Source organism: Sebastes fasciatus, chromosome 2 (assembly GCF_043250625.1).
Source record: "Sebastes fasciatus isolate fSebFas1 chromosome 2, fSebFas1.pri, whole genome shotgun sequence".
Lineage (NCBI taxonomy): Eukaryota > Metazoa > Chordata > Actinopteri > Perciformes > Sebastidae > Sebastes > Sebastes fasciatus.
The window spans coordinates 40279971-40298806 of record NC_133796.1 but is presented as its reverse complement, the minus strand read 5'-3'; the positions used below and the strand labels follow the sequence as shown (position 1 = coordinate 40298806).

Here is an 18836-nt window from a genome sequence, read left to right as displayed (position 1 = left end):
CTTGCTTTCCTCACTTCCGTTTCTCTTCTCGTGCACTTATTCGTTTAAGCTGATCAGCCAATCAGAGTGATTTCTCTCACCGACGAGCTCCGAAAAACCTCCGACACGGGCAGACTAGACGGGACATGCCGCAAAAAACTAGGCCAACAGACACTCACAGACGGCCCTAAACTGTCCGTCGGCTTGATGCGTCTCAAGGCCTTAACACCTTGTCTCCAGCAGAATTTTCTGTCACACCTGGTTACCCAACTGTGATGTTTGATGTGGTCTGAAAAGTGCAACAGACTTGATCTTGACACACTTCAGTAAAGTTGATACTTCACAGGACTACCAATTTGGCAAAAAGTGAGCAACTGCTCTGGGCCTCCAAAGACCCAAAAGCCCCAGGTTTAATGTGTGTCCATTGGCTTGTGCTATTTTGAAATGCACATGACTTGAGCACAATAAATGACATGATCAGGTCCTTGATATGAGTCTGAATCCTGACTCTTTTGAAGAGGGTTCATCAAAGTTTTAAGACTTTCTGTGATTTCACTCTTTGTTTGTTTTTTGCTTACTTGTTGCATGTTCTTAAATAAATTGGTATTTAATCAAATTTAACCCAGTAATTATTTCAGCACAGACAAACTGTCCACTGTGAAAATGAATAACTGTTTTTTGTTTACATTTTCATTTTTATTTATCATTGTTGTAGGTCTATGGTACGACGGAGTATTAGGGCCACATCGAGGAAAAAAAATAAATCTTTAGAGATTTCGAGAATAAAGTCATAATATTGCGAGAATAAAGTCAGAAGTTTACGAGAAAAGAAAGTCGCAATATTATGAGAATAAAGTGATAAATTTAAGAAAAAAAAGTTGTAGTATTATAATAATAAAGTCATAATATTATAAAGTATTAATTTGACATGCTTTTTTTCTCGTAAAGTTATGACTTTATTCTCGTAATATTACGATTTTTTTCACGTAAAGTTATGACTTTATTCTCGTAAGATTACGACTTTTTTTCTCGTAATATTATGACTTTATTCTGGAAATCTCAGATGTTTTTTCCCTCAACGTGGCCCTAATACTCCGTAATACATTTGCACTTTGGCCCTCACTGCATTAGACTTATATACTATATACTTAGACTATAAACTATGTTACCTTCATCACAATGATCAAATGTTTTGCGGCTCCAGACATTTTTTTTTTTTTGCAGAAAATGGCTCTTTTGATAGTAAAGGTTGCTGACCCCTGGTTTAGGTGGTAAAACAAAAGTCTACTTACTGGTAGCAAAGGAAACAATTAAATCATGACATAATTCCTTGCCCTGTGTGTGTGTGTGTGTGTGTGTGTGTGTGTGTGTGTGTGTGTTACGTGCTGCTCCTCTCCAGCCTGTTCACCGTCCATCCCGTTCTCTCAGCTCCGCCCAGCTGGTACACTCCTGCAGCAACGTGCAAGCCTTCATAATCTGTAATGTTGTGCTGATGAAGGGCCACGGCAAGGTAGGAGCCATACACCGCCACCAAAACTATTTCTTTAAGTCTTTGAATTTTCTCTCGTATCACATTGTGAGCAAATGACACCATGTCTTCTATCCCTGCTGCTCTTCAAGTGTAATATCTGCAGACCCTTCACCCACCACACCATCCCACTCAGTGCAATTTTACATTCATTTATTGATTGAAACTTATTCATTTCACTTGGTTCATCAACTGGGTCACTTCCATTTGTAATTATTTTAAATGGGGTGTAAATAGTGTCTCTAGTCTATTTTCGTGTTTTATAGTTCATATAGTACGTGCTCATAACACATAACATTCTAATTTGAAAAATAATCTAGCAAGGTCACCTTGCCAGCTTGTTCAAGAGCTTTCAACTGCATCGCAAGTTCCAACCAGTTCCAACCAGTTCTCATTCCAAACTCGTCACATACGAACGCTTGGTCAGGACCCCTTGGCATAACTTTTTAGCACAGTGGGTACCCCTCGGTGTCGTTTATGTTCAGGCAACAAAACGTCTTGGTAAGGTTTCGTAAAAGTGGTTTGGGTTAAAATAAGTCAACCCATTCTCATTCCCAGAGCGGTAAATACTGAGGCTTTGTCACAGCCGTTGACGTTCGGTACCACCGCACAACGCACCCTTTAGCGCCGGTATGAAATGCACCGGGCGTTCCATTAACTATAATCTAAACACATCCTTGCCAACGCTTCGAGAAAAGTGCGCCGGGGGAGTGTGGTGATGTAGTTTAAAGAGCAAAAGAGACACACCGAGCAGGCGGGACGGGAGGTGGATGGGGTCCAACAAACACAGGGCTTTCATCCAGGAGGCCGCTTTTTGTGTCCCGGGAGTCACGTTACAATCAGCTGTTCGTTTGTTTCCCGTGTTCACAACGTTCAGCGTCATTTTCACTGTACAAATGTTGTAGTTTTAAGTCCAACCATATAGTTCTTTCCTAAACCTAACAATAGAGGGTTTTGTTGCCTAATCCTAAAGTGATGCAAAGGGTAACTAGAGTGGTTTTGATGCTGAAAATGACAAAGTGGCGGTATGTGACGAGTTGGGATGAGAACGTGTTGAATAAGCATGTTTGTTATGTAACGTAAGTTACGTACGTGATGTAATTTAAGTTTCTACATACTTGATGTAAGTTAAATACATTACGTAAGTTAACGTGTGTTTCGGGACTTAGAATAAGTTAGTAAGGACATGAATGGTGGTCACCTTGGTGAAGGTCCTGGGTTTGTTGGACCCATCCATCCAGCCCGACCTCCTCCCTACGTGGACGGAGTGAGTGGACGGCCGGAGCAGTTGCTCTGACCGTCTAATATTACCGCGGATGAGTTTACATTGGAGTTAGTTGAAAGCCCAGTGCGTCTCCTACAGACGCTAAAGGTGCCTTGTACGTTATCAGATGCTGAGGGGCGTGACCAAGCGTTAGTATTTAACAACCTGGGAATGAGAACGTGCTGCAAGTTCATCAGCAAATGGAGTTTGCTCGGAGTCAGTCTGCACAACTTAGATATCTTCACATAGCTTAGCGTGAGTTTGATCAATCTCCATCAGCTTCTACTCTTTACATAAACTATTCATTTCCAGGTCGAGAATGAACTTTGACACTCAACTAATGTTCTATAGTCTTAATTCACCTCTCTTATCTTTATAAATTACATACCAGTATTATCCAAAATGTGAAACTGTTCCTTTAATTATGATTATAATTATGATTGTGATTATACTGTTGTTGATGTTATTAAGTGCTAATGCTATTAATAACGATTCTGCTGCTTTTTTCCAGGGTCTGGGCTTCAGTATAGTGGGCGGAAGGGACAGCATGTACGGACCAATGGGGATCTACGTCAAGACTATATTCCCTGGAGGGGCAGCAGCTGCTGATGGGAGGCTGCAGGAGGGTGAGGGACAACATTCTGTCCATGTATGAAGCTGATACACACACTTCAGGACAAATGTTTGAGTCATTTGAGACAGTATTTTCCCATAGTTGTCATCCTGCTGTAGGTGAGAAATGAAAGAAGTTGAAATTTTGTTTTTTTATAAATAGTAAAAATGATGTTGTAATGAAGTCTTACAGAGTGTTAATGTGTTAGAAATGATGGGAACTCTTTTTCATCAGTCTTATCCATATCCATATTATAATAATACAGAGTAGACTCAGATCTTGTTTCTGTGTCTGTAAAAGGTGATGAGATCCTGGAGCTGAATGGAGAGTCACTACATGGTCTGACTCATGATGAAGCCCTGCACAAGTTCAAAGTAAGGCAGCTACATTATGATCTAACTCGACCAGCTACAACATTAAAATGCTTCTTATAAATAAATGCACGAGCAGTAATAAATCAGTAATATGTCATATAATAACACTGATGAGGTCCTCCCTGCCTAATGAATAATTTAACCTAATTTAAGCACATTTTTTCTGATTATGCTTACGTACTTTTACTTAAGTAGTATTTTGAACGCAGGACTTTTACTTGTAACATTGTATTTTTGCACTGAGGTATTACTACTTTTACGTAAAGGTCCCATATTGTAAAAGGTAAGATTTTCATGTCTTTTATATTATAAAGCAGGTTTAAGTGCTATATAAATACTGCGGAAGTATCGAAGCGCTCAATATAGGCAACGCAATTCTGTTGCAATTCCGTTGAAATGCACTAAAACGGAGCATTTCAGATAGAGGGTAAATACAGGTATATTTAAGCAGACAGTATGAGGAAAACAACGTTTTTTTGTTAACATTGCAGCATGTAAACATGTTCTAGTAGAAACACAAAATACAAATATGAACCTGAAAATTAGCACAACATGGGACCTTTAAAGGTGCTATATGCGAGATTGGGAGCATTTCTATTGCCTTCGCATGGCTCTCAACATGGAGACGGCTGAGCCGGCGCAAGCCATAGGAAGGGCACCGGGCTTTGAAGCAAATTTTCGTGGTGGCCAAATGGTGGTACTAAAACTTCCGTGTCCGTCAGGTGATGCCATTGGGCCCAAAAAGGCTTTTTCCCATAGACTTACACTGGGAAAGACACGTCCGTCAATCAGCGGATAATTTTTTCAGCGGTAAATCAACTTCCCAGTACGAACACTCTAATAGTCCTTATTTAAATCATTAGGTCCTAAAAGTTGTAAAATCCACTAATAGCTGAATCGAGAATTATTTACCTTCCTCCGTACATTTGAATGAGACAGAGTTAAAGGAAATGCTAGTGCGCCGGAAGTCGAGCCATTTTAGCTTCATGCACCACTGAGCAACTCTCATGGGAATGAATGGGAGCCTCCAACGCTGTATCCAGTTCTCTTTATACATCCATGGGACAGCGACTCACAGCTAACGGTGCTAACAGCGCTAACAGCGCTAACAGTGGAAACAATGGCAAAAGTGCTGGCAGAGCTAACGGTGGTTACCTGAGGGGGAACCGGAGGGTGGGTCCTGCGCTTCCGCAACGACGCCGTAGGTCGGGTCGGCGTTATTAGCTGTAACTGCCGTATGAGCAGCAGTGCAGCCGTGGCCGTGAGCTAGCCAGTGGGGCACGCTCACATGCACTAAAAGCCACATGCCCGGCCCAGCTATGGCTATATACATAAGACCGGCAATACGTCATCCAGAGTAGGCTCGCATGACCACGCCCTCTTTTAAGGGGAACCAATCCCGTGTCGCTCATAGATGGTAACAGAGTAAAGAGAAGACGTTGAAACATGTTTCCAAACTTCCACTTCAAACAAAACGCTAATAGTGATAATGCTATGCTGAAGAGTTGCTGTGTAGTTGGTTGCACCAACAATAAATCAAAAAACGCTGATCTCCGATTTGTTCCCCTGCCATGTCCTAAAAGAGATCTAATAGAGGGTCTTTATGACTCCAAGCTATAGACCAGACCAGCATGGTGTCATTACCAAGGCTGCGCTCCCTTTTGGGGGAAAGAAACTCGCTGTCACAGGAGAGAAAATGATGAAAAGCTGTTGTGTAGCGGGTTAACGAGGCTTTCACACTGACATTTGAGGCACATACGATACGTGAATATTCACTGTCAGTGTGCTAAATGGCTAAATGATGCTGGTGACAGTGACTAGCATGGCTAGCTAACGTTAGCTTGAGTGTGAGGCTGCTGCAGTAATACAGTTATACATTAACGTTATAGCAGCATCAGACTATCGTCTCCAACTAAATCTCTGCCTATAGATCAAACAGTTGGTTATTAACACGTTGGTTATTTACAGACAACACTTCGCCTAACGGGATTCAATCAGATAAGTAGAGATGTCTGGATAAGTAATAACCGGCCACTGTGTTGGACGGGGGAAGACTGAAGGGACATGGTGGCGATCAACCTGAATTTATTAAGGCATCATTAACGCTCAGGTTCAGGCAAGATCGCAAAATAATTATTAGCCTTGTGTATAAAACAAACATTTGTTTAACAAGAGATGAATGCATACAAACTAGTCAAAATTGCAATCCATACATACGTCAAATTGCATTGCCGTCTATGGGATCTTCGGTTTTCTTTCCCCCAAAAGGGGGCACGGCCTTGATATTTTGTGAAGTACCCGTATGTGCCGGTCTGATGTATATCAGCAAAGTGAGGAGAAGCTCTGATTACAACACGCAGAGAGAGAGAGACTTCATTCTCTGCTCAGGTAGACTTTACTCCTCTATATCGCTAAAGTTGTCTGCTGCTATATCAATGCTCTGGATATTGATTTTAGTACCTTCCAGGAAAAGTGTTGGATAACTGAACTATAACTGTAAACATGACTTTAGTTTAACATGTATTTCAGCTTAAATACTAATATAACTGTTTATTGGTAAAACATATTCTCACAGATTGCAACTGGGGGTGGGAGTTAACAGGGGCCCAGAGCTCATTTTGCATCCCATCTTCAACAAACAAACCAATTTACAACAAAAAACACCAGCCAACCAACATTTCCACAAGCATTCAGCATTGATATGAAATATGAAATTTCTTTGTGCAGCAAATCAAAAAGGGCCTGCTGACTCTGGTGGTGAGGACCAGCCTGCGTGTGGGGGCCCTGTGTGGTCAGGCGCAGGTGGCCCAGCTGTGCAGGTCACGCTCCCTCAGCTCCACCACAGGCATGGCCAGGGTCAGTGCCGACATGGGAGACTACAACTACCTGAACAACGCCTGCAGCAACACACTGAGTGTCTCGGGTCAGCCTGCTAAGCCCAGAGACCGCATCATGATGGACATCATCCTGCACAAAGGTCAGTTGTTGATTAATCATTTAAATCTTTTTGGTGTTTTATCATTTAAAGGGGACATATCATGCTCATGTTCAGGTTCCTACTAGTATTTTTGGGTTTCTACTAGAACATGTAATTCTCCAAAAACATTATTTGTTGTCTGTCTGAATATACCTGTATTCACCCTCTGTCTGAAACGCTCCGTTTTAGCTAGCGCCTGTCTCTTTAAACAAGCCCCCCCCCCCTCTTGAAAAATCCCAGTCTGCTCTGATTGGCTTGTGAGAAAAATATGGTGCATCTTTGCAAAGACTCAGGCTGTGTGCTGTATATTCTAATGAGCCTGCATGTTACATAGGAAGGGGAGCCAGATCTGACTGGCTTGTTGAATCACATGTTTTCTGATCTAGACAGCCCACAAAAAACTGACTGGGTTGTCTTATGTCACAGTTTGTGGGTTGGTAGGAACTCCAGATACCCAGATAGATGTGCACAAGCACTGAAAAAGTTCAATATATATGTCCCCTTTAAATATCAGAAGTTTCCACTTTTGGAACAGTTTATCTGATGGGAAGATGCATTTGATTATAAATAGAATATTCAGTAGGTTTATCAAAGGTTTTTATTTTTATTTTTACAAAATAAGCAATTTATACAAAAGAGATTTAAAAAAAATGGTCAAAAGAAGGATCCTACATTTCCCATAATGCAACCAATAGCGTCTTTTGGTTATACCCTCCCGGCCAGGTAAACACTCGTATCTTTCGAACTCCACACTGACAGTTTGTAATGCAGCCTATCTCTTTAGTTTCCGAGCCATAATAAGTCAGTCTTCACAAAGGTAGTCATGGGGCCTCGCACTCCCCACCACTAGTAAACTGACATGTATATGTAAAATCGATTGTGTTCCCTTTTAAGACATCACTTCAAGTAAAGTAAAGTAACTTATGATGGCCATTTGTCATTATTTTTACACTTTATAGACTAAATGATTGATTGATCAATCAATAATGAAAGCATGTGTTCGTTGCAGCTCTAAAAGACTGATTTATGTGGCTCTGCTGTGGTTTGTAAATGCTAAATCTCTTTTGAAATTAAACCTGTAAAGACAACCAGTATCATAATAAATATACGTTTATGCATGTTCCCAGAGGCCGGTGTCGGTCTGGGTATTGGACTGTGCTGTGTTCCATCTGGTGACGGGTGCCCTGGGATCTACATCCACACCCTCTCTCCTGGATCGGTAGCACACATGGATGGTAGACTGCGGTAAGGATACATTACTACAGGGGTCTATACGGGGTTGGAAAGGGTATTAAAATGCCTACTGTAATAGTCAGTTACTACTTAAAAAAACAGATGCTGTTAGGTACATCGTGTAACATGATAACCATATGTGACGATCAATGTTAAGTTCAGTAATCAAAGTATTTCCCACACACAGCCTGTCTTCTTATTTATAAGAGTGATTTTGAAAACTGACATCCATCTTAATGGCATTGTCAACTTTTTGATTTTGCTTGAATTCACTGACTTCAACATATCCTCATAGAATGGTTTGTTTATCTTGTGAAAAGTTATTTGGGTTTTTCCGTGCGTTGTCCTACAAATGTCCAGCAATACCAACGATCAGTGCGCCTGTGCAACCCTCTGCAGTGTTTAGGCAACAAAACTACTTGGTTCGGTTAAGGTTTGGGTGAAAATAACTATGTTTGAACACCTTGGTTAAGTTTAGGCAACAAAACTACATGGTTAGGTTTAAGAAAAGATCGTGGTTTGGGTTATAATAACTGCAGGAGTGGCGTTACTTAAGTACGGAACTTGCGTGAGAAATAAATCACCACTAACTTCTGGTTCCACACGGGACACAAACAGGTTAGAGTCTGGTGTTTTTAGACCCACCTGCCCACCCCAACCGGCTCGCCAAGCGTCCTTGTCGCTTCTTATACTTCCTGGTTCACGTTTACGTGGATTACATACCAATTGATTATGTGGGTTATATACAAATTATAGTGTAGTACTTTTCGTATGTATAGCTACGAACTGTGTATGAGAACAGACGGCTGAGTTGCACTATTGATTTGATATAATTCTGAGTACATTGTATATAATGTACTGTATATATAATTTGTCTAGCACTGTGATTCTCAAAGTGGAGTCCGGGGATTTGAATATAGAGCAATACATTTATCATTTTCAGGTTGAAGTGCTTACTGAAAGTCAGCTCTGGTCTGGTTATTTTAAATGTCTGGATTTATTGGGACCATGCCAGTCTTGCTACTGTTCATTTCCTGAAAGCTTTAAAGCAATTTAAAACTAGAATGGCACTCGGAGAGCGCAGACCTCCACCAAGGTGCGTGACTTTAAAAACAGCTCACAGCTCACAGCTGGCGGTACCGTGAGGTGGTCGGCTTATTGTTAACACGGTGTGTTTCCGTGTAACATATCGACGGATGCCTCTCTCATTCAGCAGCCTTGTTATGTCTGTATAACGTTACACTACGTTGTCTCTCATCCCGTCATCTACCGCTTTGTTCTTTCTCACCGCGGACAGCCAGCGGCTCCCACATCTCGATGTCTCGCCACACATCCACACGTAATCAACACGCCGTCAGTTACACTGTGCATGTGTTATACCCTGTGGTCTTAATGCTCAGGCTGATCGGAATCCTTAAAAAAATTCCTGAATCCGGATCATGATCCAGATCGCCACCAAAATCTAATGTTCATTGTGCCACACCCCACCCCTCCAAAAAATTTCATTCAAATACATTGCGAACTTTTGGAGTAATCCTGGTCACAGACAAACAAACAAACAAACAAACAAACCACCGCCGGTGAAAACATAACCGTTGGCCTTGGAAGGAGGTCATAAAATCCTCTGTTTAAAAGCATATAGTATTAACATGAAACAGGTCAGAAGTATTTATGTTAAGAAGTTTTACGTTACAAATAGTTCCAATGGCTATAGGAGTGCAAATGGTAGTACCTAAACTTAATCTGTGTTACGATTATGAGGGGGTCCTTGGAAAATTGCCTCCCCTATAAGGGGTTCCCTGGCCCCAAAAAGTTTGAGAACCCCTGGTCTAATGGATCCTTGGTGCTTGGGCTAATACTGTGCATACCGTGTACTTATGTCTCTCTCCTCAGTGTTCTTTTTTTTCTTTTTCCAACACCTTTTCCTGAACTTTCCCTCCCTACCTTCAGCTGCGGGGATGAGATCATGGAGATCAACGACACTGTGGTTTACAACATGGCGCTGAATGACGTCTACACGGTACTGAGTCAGTGCTCGCCAGGTCCGGTCCACATCATCATCAGTCGACACCCCGACCCCAAAGTATGCAACGCCTCCCCCTCATTTACATTAACCAGTGCAGATTTATGGGCTTACAAGGGCAAAGCCTGCTGGCTCAGTGTTACTGTTGCCTCATGAGTTCAACTGTGTGCCTTTGTGTTGTTAGCAATGGACTCCCCCTGGCTTTCTACGTGGTGTTCTGGCTCCCTCCCTCAGTCCAAACTGGTGACTTGTTTTCCTCAAAATGTTTCTGGGACTTCCTCCCAGTATATGCTCCTTGTGAAGCTGAGAGGGAATAAGCAGGATGAAAAATTAATGATGAATGAATCCCAACATTGGCCAGTCATTGGCTGATGAGGCCCTTGAGCAAGTTATGTAACACCCGTTCATACTTGTGGAGCTGTACAGTGGCCATACATGGAGGTTTATGATTTGAACTATTTTCCAGGCTAAAGGTCAAACTAGCTTCACCGCTAACAAGTCCTGCTGTGAAGCTGTACTGAGGCACAGCGGTGATTTAAGCTTATTGCTAACATTAGCACACTCATATGCTCACAATGACTGTGCTGTTGTTTAGCAGGTATAATGTTTACCTTGTTCAATCCTTAGTTTAGCGTGTTAGCATGCCAAATTGTGGGTTGTCTGAAATTAGATCAAGAATCCCCTGAAACAATACTAACAACATGACCTCTGTGTCTTCAATGGTACCTATGACCCTGAGGTGTTTCCTATAATAGTAGCAGTCATCTTTAAAAAGTGTAATACAAATAGATTTATTTTGGTAAATGAAATGGTAAAAGTTCATGTGCTATCTTTTGCCTGAGAAGAAATGCTCAGGGGAGAGGAAGTTCCATATTAGCTCTCTGGTGCCTTTAACACTGTTTCTACTTTCTAGTTCCTAAAAGTGCCTCTCTAGCACGTTGTTGTTTTGTGGTGGTTTGCCTTTACCAAACAACAAAACTACATTGTGAATTATATTTCGAGGGAAACGGATTTTGTCACAGATTATGTTTGTTTTTGATGTATCACAATGTTTGTCATGATAGTCCGCGGAAGTCAACGTAGGGAGGAGGACGTGGTGGTGGGTGGTCTCACTCAGGAGACCGCTGTTTGTGTCCCATACTGACACTAAAATTCAATGTTTACTTTTTTTAATGTATGTCCATAGCTTAATAATGTGACAAACATAGTCATTTTAAGCCAAACCATAATGTTTTTTACTAAACCTAACCAACTAGTTTTCCTGCCTGAACCTAACCAAGTAGTTTTGTTGCCTAAACATAAACAAGTTGTTTTGTTGCTTGAACCTAACCAAGTAGTTTTGTTGCTTAAACCTAACCAAGTAGGTTTGTTGCCTAAACCTAAGCAAGTAGTTTTGTTTCTTGAACCTAACCAAGTAGTTTTGTTGCCTAAACCTAACCAACTAATTTGGTTGCTTGAACCTAACAAGTGGTTTTGTTGCTTAAACCTGACCAAGTAGTTTTCTTGGTTAAACCCAACCCAAGTAGGTTTGTTGCCTAAACCTAAGCAAGTAGTTTTGTTTCTTGAACCTAACCAAGTAGGTTTGTTGCCTAAACCTAACCCAAGTTGTTTTGTTGGTTAAACCTAGCTAAGTAGTTTTGTCGTCTAAACCTAACCAAGTACTTTTGTTGCATTTTTGTGTTGTTTTGTTTCAATTTAAAACGTTAACCAGGTGTTTAAAACTGTTTAAAACGGTTTAAAACTTTTACCGCAATCCCGGAGAAAATATGTTCTCCTTGAAACGTAATTGAGAATGCAGTTTAGTTATATGGGAGTATACTTTTGTAGGAGATAGGGTTGCATTTGAAGTACCACATGGTTACATTTTAGGCCCTAATTTATTCTGTTCATATGCTACTCAGCCATATTTTTTAAAGCAACATTGTAAAATCCCATGAAAAGACCAAAACCAACAATGTATTAGTCCAACCCGGTCTCACAGGAAGGCGCATAAATAGCATTAGCAAGGACATTCATCGTGTCATGGGGACACATTTTTCAGCTTTTCGCATCTCATTTGTACGCCACACAACAAAACTACTGTAATGTCAGAAGTTATGTTTAGGCAACAAAACCACTTAGTTAGGTTTATAAAAAATATCATGGTTGGGCTTAAAATAAGTATGTAAAATCTGTACAGAAACAACGTACGGAAAACATGTCACTAACAACACTAAGAAACACGTGACCAGCGTCACTAACATAACTTACAAATCAACATTGGTCACGAACACCGGTCTCCTGGTTAAACGTTGTGTTTTTGTTGGACCCATCCACCTCCTCACCCGTCCTATAACCCTTCTTTCTCGCTTTTTATTCTACGTCACCAACTCTGAGCACAGCATATTTACACAGATGTGTTTACGTAGCAGTCAGTCCTACATGACGTCAAATGACACGCCAAAAGCAAGAAAGGCGTTGTTATTGCGCGCTTAATCCTTCATCCTTTCTTAACCTTAAAAACCCTCTTTAAAGGACACATATTATACTCCATTTAAACTAGTTATTATAGGTCTCAGACACCTCCAAACCATGTCTCTGAAGTTTTTTTTTCAAAAAAACAATCAGATCATGCATTCCAGCATGTCTCTATAACCTCTGTTTCAGCCCATTTCCAAAAGTGCTGATTTCTGTGTCTGTAGCCTCTGTCTCCTCCCACTCTGCTCTGATTGGTCAGCGTTTTCTGTCAATCAAACGTCCTCAACAACACAGCGTCACCCTCCCCGCCCCCCTCGCGGCCTGAGAGCAGGGAGAGAGAGGAGCTAGAATAGAGTTTATAAACCACTTTAAAGTTTATAAACCAGAAACTTCACCCAGCGCACGTTACCGGAGGAATCTGATCAGAAATCGGCGACACATGATGAACATCTGCGGTCCAGATTCCAGGTTTTCCTGACGGTTTCTCTCAGGTAAATAATGCTGTTTATATCTCTGTTAGTTAGCTCAGTGTTTACCTCATGCATCAACTCTGTAAACCGTAAACATACACTCTGTTTTACGTCTGTCTTTACAGATCCATCTGTGAGAAATGACCGACAGAATCATCCCAGAGGAGAGCAGACAGCTGAGAGCAGATGGGAGATACAGAGCTAACCCGTTAGCATGTAGCTAACCCGTTAGCATGTATCTACATGCTAACGGGTTAGCTACATGCTACCGCTATGACACGGTGTGTAAACACAGCGACCATCAGGGTGGAAAATAGAAGATGTGAAACAGTAGTCAGTTCATTATTTCTGCTAAAAGATAAATGTATGGAAGATCAGAGTAATGGTATATTATTTACAGTAGGAGCTGTCTCTGTGTTACCATGACTACAGACCACCGGAGCTTAGCTTACTGTAGTTTACCAGAGCTGAAGACTTTCTCCTGTACCATGTCAACATAACTAACTAACAGGTGAGATGATTACAAATGCTGTGAATAATTAATATTGTCATCTGTCTACTCAAATAAAGTTTGACTGTGAAACAGAAATGTGTTGTGTTGCTTACAAGTCACTATTTACTACCTGTAATCTGCTACATGCATGACATCAAATATATATAATATATAAATATCATCTGTTTAAACAGTGTAATTACATAAAGCCTTTGTGAAAGAACATGTTATATTTAGATGATGGGAGTACATGAAGCCTGTTCTGCTGGTTCTTGCAGACTAACTGTAGGAGCTACTTTGCTCAAGTTCGGTTGAGGAGGAGAGACAGTGACGCGCTGTGGGGCGGGGTCAGCTACTGAAGGTTCTGCTCTGGTTCGACCAGGAAACCCTCACGTGGCTTGCATTCTCTAATGACGTCAGAATACAAGGAAAAAAGCGAATTTTTTTTCTGCACCCATTTCCGGACAAACGGAGGAGGAGAAAAAGAGAGAGGATGGTCTTTTATGATACTATGGTGGCCTGTAGACACACTGGGGACAGATATTGATGTTTAAAAGACATGGAAAAGTGCATTTTGCATAATAGGTGACCTTTAAGATGTTTGTTAGTTGCCTTGATCACCAGTAGTTTTCATCATCCTGACTTATACTTTCCCATCTTCTGTGTGTCACAGGTATCAGAGCAGCAGCTGAATGATGCTATCGCTCAGGCAGTGGAAAACAGCAAACTGAGAAAGGATAAGAGCCAGTGGAGCATTGATGGTGAAATATTTATTTCTTCATTATTCATTTTCCACAGTCACATATTCCTGTTCAGGATCATGATTGGGCTGGGACTTCAGTTGTTTGTCTTGACTCCAGTTGTCTTGCACACTTCTTGTCCTTTTTTGCTCAGTTGTAATTTAAAAAAATATTTACACTACATTTACCGTTCTTATACCAATGTTTGCTGAATTTTATGATTTTTTTTTGGCATTTTCATAAAATGTGCATACATTTGCATATTTTAAGAGACTCACAAAAATCACTCTTTTTGAAGACAGTTTTGATAATGTATCTCGGACAGCTCAAATGTTACCAAGATGATTCATATGTCAAATTGCGCACTTCTTTGTAGATGGGTGCTTTTCTTAGCAATAACTCATGCTTTTTGAGTTATGAAAGGCGCACTTTTGTAAAGTTGGGGCAGTAACAATAGAATGAAAAATAAATAAAGAATGGTCAAAAATGATCCAGCAACCGAGGAGGTGAATTTGAGTTCCTTGTGGGGTTTTACGCTCCAAAAACACTGGATCCTACACTTCCCATAATGCAACTCAGTTGTGTCTTTCATATCAGATCATTCCTTGTTATACCCCCCTTCCGTCCGTCTGTTCGCATGTTACACTTTTGTTCCCGAAGCATCCATTACATTTGTATTACAAAATGAATGGTAAAAACAATTTTATTTTATTTTTATTTTAAGTTATTATGAGTCTATGGAGTCTGATGTATTAATAACTGTATGTATTTATAGGCATCAGTATTCAGTAGAAAAAACATTCACATTTCAAATGCTCACTGTTGCACATTGATTAAGTGTGAATAAGCTTATTATGACATGTACAGTGTATGAGATACATCATGCAGAAGTGTTGCATTCACTCCCATTACATCTCTAATTCAGCCTATGCATTAAAGCAGCGGTGGGTAGAAATGGAGCAAATATGAATTAAAAAAGTTATTTTTATAAAACGTCACTATATCCTGACAGTAGTACATGAGACAGGTAATCTGAAAAAAAATCATGTTCCTCTGTGTCCTCCGGTGCTCCTAACGGCATCTGCAAGATTTCACAGACCGGAGGAAAACAAGCAGTCAGAGCTGATCTGGAGTCTGCCGTCTATGAGCAGCTGTCAATCACTCGCGAACTCCAATCAAACGGTCAAACTAGGCAGCGCTGATCAAATATGAATCGATATTCTGTTACTGTAATGCCTATTTCTCTCCTCAAATGTTTTCAGAAACATCTTGATAAAGTTTGCTCTGGCTAGTGGGCGGTGCTTGGTATTTCCTCAACTGATCTCAACATGGCTGCCGGGTCACAAACTTTCTCATTCTACAGCTAAACAGAACACTACAAGATGATTCTAAGAACATTTGAGGAGAGAAATAGGCATTACAGTAACAGAATATTGATTCATATTTGATCAGCGCTGCCTAGTTTGACTGCTTAAATGGTATTCACGAGTGATTGACAGCTGACTCCGTTGAATGAACAGCCAATAGGAACGCTCTCTCTGAAATTACCTGTGATTGGCCAAAGTCACGGGCTGAAAACAGAGCCATGAGGAGGTGCAGAAGTCTAGTTTTCTCTCAACACTTGAATTACAATATGCTGAAAGGTTATTATGGAATTTTTGGCCAATGATGCCAAAAACATTCTGCCTCCTGCAGTATTATGGTCAGTGAGTTTTCATGTGATTATAAAGTCATCAAAAAAATCACGTTAATCAGCATCAATGCGTACAGCAATCACACACATTTTCCTGAGGGAATGTGTCTCTAGTGTTTATCATTATTCATTATATTATGATGTTATTGTATTTATTTATTATTATATATATTTTTTCTTTTCTTTTCGGTCTCAGGGCTGCGTAGACTGGAGTCCTGCTCCCACAGCCGGCAGAGATGTGAACATTGTCTGGAGAGGAGTTTCAGTCAGCTGACGGTTCGACGAGCACAGAAGACCATGAGCCGCTCCTGCAGCGACAACACCAACGGCCACCACCACCACAACCACTGCCTCGCCATACACAACCTCCACAACAACGCACACCATAACCCGTCGGCCCGCGTCCACAGCCTAGACGCACCCAAGGTAACCAAACGTGCAGCAGGTCGAATAAAGTTTCTGCGATCAGACGGGAGTCCAAGGGATCTCCTCTTTTGACGTGTAGTAGTAGTGTGTCCCATCTTATGTTATGTTGTCCCATCCTGTAGTCTTTGAGAGAGACATGGTCTGACAACAGGCTGTCAGTGCCCGTGTATCCTGATGAAGACTATAACGTCCCGTACAACTCTGCTGCTGCCAACCTGTCCAGTCAGCAGGCCCTGGATCTGGCCTTCAGGGGCAACAAGGTACCACATCTATCCATTCATCCATCCATCCATCCTTCCTTCCTTCCTTCTTTCCTCTGTAAACCTGGTGTTGGTAGTGTGGTTGGACATGTACAATTATTTTTTTTAATTAGGGCCTGAGCACTGACTGGAGGTCGGCGAAGGCCCTATTGTAATTGGTCCATTTATTCTTATTATTATAATTTACGCAAATGAATCGCATTTTTGAGGGGCTAAGGGTGCTCGGAAACTGCTCTTGCTCGGGTGTGACAAAATGGCTCGATAGCGCCCCCTAAAGAATTGCTAAAATTAAGCCCTTCATTGTGGTTTCACCTAGAAGTATGAAATTTGGCAGGTATACGTAACATGTTGAGACATACAAAAAAGCCTCTTGGAGGTATACCGTAAACCCAACAGGAAATCGGCCATTTTGAATTGAATGTGTTATTTTAGTTTTTTTTTTGCCATTTCCAGGCTCTGTACTTTAATTATTATTTTTTTTCTGACATATTCAAAGTCTTTGAGATGAAGTAAAGTTAGTCCATCCATCTATTCTCCACAGCCATGTATCCTGTTCAGAGTCCTGTGGGGCTGGACCCTATCACATTGTCCATTGGACAAGAGACAGGGTGCAGCAGGGACCAGTTGCCAGTCTATCACAGGTCTCCTACAGGAAGGAAATACTGGGTCCTGGGAGGATAAGAGTAAAAGAAAGTTATACATAGCAACAGCAGAATAATTTAATACGAAAGGTTTTTAATCAAATAAGGTCAGTACCAAGAGTTGTTGTAGAATGTTATTTGCAGATGAAAGTTTCATTAGTTACGTGCAGTAAATCATCATCCACTGGTCCTGTCTCTGACTACACATCCTCTGTTCACTGAGCAATCATACCTAGGGCACCCAAATGGCTTGCAGCAGCCCTGTTTAGCATTCTCTGTAAACTGTAGTGATAAAACTTGACATGACGGGTGAATCGGTCAGCATCTGGCGGGAAACAATCACACCGTGTTCAGAGTCACTTCAGTTTGTCTACTATTAATTGGTCAAACAGTGAATCCAGTTTGAGACACTGTCTTCTTGCTCAACACTGTTAATGCCTGTAATACAGCTGTGTGTGTGTGTGTGTGTGTGTGTGTGTGTGTGTGTGTGTGTGTGTGTGCGCGCGCGTGCGTGCGTGCGTGTGTGTGCGTGTAGTCCACCTGCAGGGTGCGTGCTACTCCACGTCGGTACTGCTGGCCTCAGGATGTGACCAGTGAGGAGGGTTATAACGGAGACTCCAGCGGCTCCAGTAGAGGATCCCCAGTTAGAGATGGAGGACTGGAGTCCTCTTCACACACCAGCTGCCAGGTACACCGCTCTGAAGACAGCCAATGGAATGGCTGTATTTAAAGGAGTCCACTTCTGTGGACTTGGTGCACTCTTTGCACATTCGCTAGTATTTGCTCTTGATGAACATATTTTTTAAAAAAGCTTTCATTTTACTATAATTATACACTTAATCTACTATGTCACACAAGACAGGAGGGCATTTTTTTAATTGTCCTTTGACTACACAGGCATTGACTTTGAGGGTGGTAATTTGACAAAACATCTTCATCTGCCTTGTTTTCATCCGTGTTTGCTAACTAGCAACTAGCCGTTTGCTGGTGTATTGCTACATGTCTTCTTGGTGCGTTTCTGCCACAGACTGTTGATCAGTGGGCATTGCAACACATCAGACACCAGACAAGTTATGGACAGAAAAAGAGAAGTTAAATATTGGATTTGAAAATAACTAGGGCTGTCAATTGATTAAAATATGTAATCGCAAATTAATCGCACATTAAATATCTGTTCAAAATGTACAGTAAAGGGAGATTTGTCAAGTATTTAATGCTCTTATCAAGAAATTAAGAGCCTGGTTTTAAAATGAATTTGCTTTGATGCTTTATTATAGCGGTAACTTTGACAGCCCCTAAAAATAACCGAAACAGAGCCTGAGACGCAGGCTGCAGCCGTAACAACTTTGCACTCATCTGAGAGATGCTGCTCAGATAGCTAACTTGGCTTATCAAACAGTTCAGTGCCCATATAAGGATGTTAGAGTAAGTCTGAGACCATCTGCATCACAACAGTGTTTTTTCATGTCTCCCTCTGTGTACTAATCCTGCTTCTTCTTCTGAAAAGAGTAACATTTAACATGCTCCTCTCCCTCCACTGCCGGCAGTTCTTCAGCAGTATGTACAAGGCCTTGCGAAAGATCCTGAGGTTACTCTTAAGGAATGTATGTGACGTGATGTGGCTTCCAGTGTGAAAGCATGCAACAGCATCACCTTTGGCTTTTT

At 41.2% G+C, this 18836-nt stretch overlaps 1 protein-coding gene and 1 long non-coding RNA gene across 3 annotated transcripts in view; both read left to right on the top strand.

The window, feature by feature from the left end:
- il16 (interleukin 16) overlaps positions 1-18836 on the top strand; it is a 61993-nt gene that overhangs the window by 30544 nt on the left and 12613 nt on the right. For both annotated transcript variants that reach the window (XM_074624525.1, XM_074624519.1), the window contains exons 9-18: positions 1379-1489; positions 3283-3397; positions 3685-3758; positions 6486-6735; positions 7863-7980; positions 9919-10051; positions 14085-14172; positions 16041-16270; positions 16393-16530; positions 17707-17859. In XM_074624525.1, the coding sequence (XP_074480626.1) occupies positions 1379-1489; positions 3283-3397; positions 3685-3758; positions 6486-6735; positions 7863-7980; positions 9919-10051; positions 14085-14172; positions 16041-16270; positions 16393-16530; positions 17707-17859 (1410 nt within the window). The remainder of the gene's footprint in view (positions 1-1378; positions 1490-3282; positions 3398-3684; positions 3759-6485; positions 6736-7862; positions 7981-9918; positions 10052-14084; positions 14173-16040; positions 16271-16392; positions 16531-17706; positions 17860-18836) is intronic.
- LOC141761502 (uncharacterized) lies at positions 12518-13507 on the top strand. Its single transcript, XR_012592586.1, has 2 exons — positions 12518-12939; positions 13044-13507. It is a non-coding gene; the product is annotated as an uncharacterized LOC141761502 (long non-coding RNA).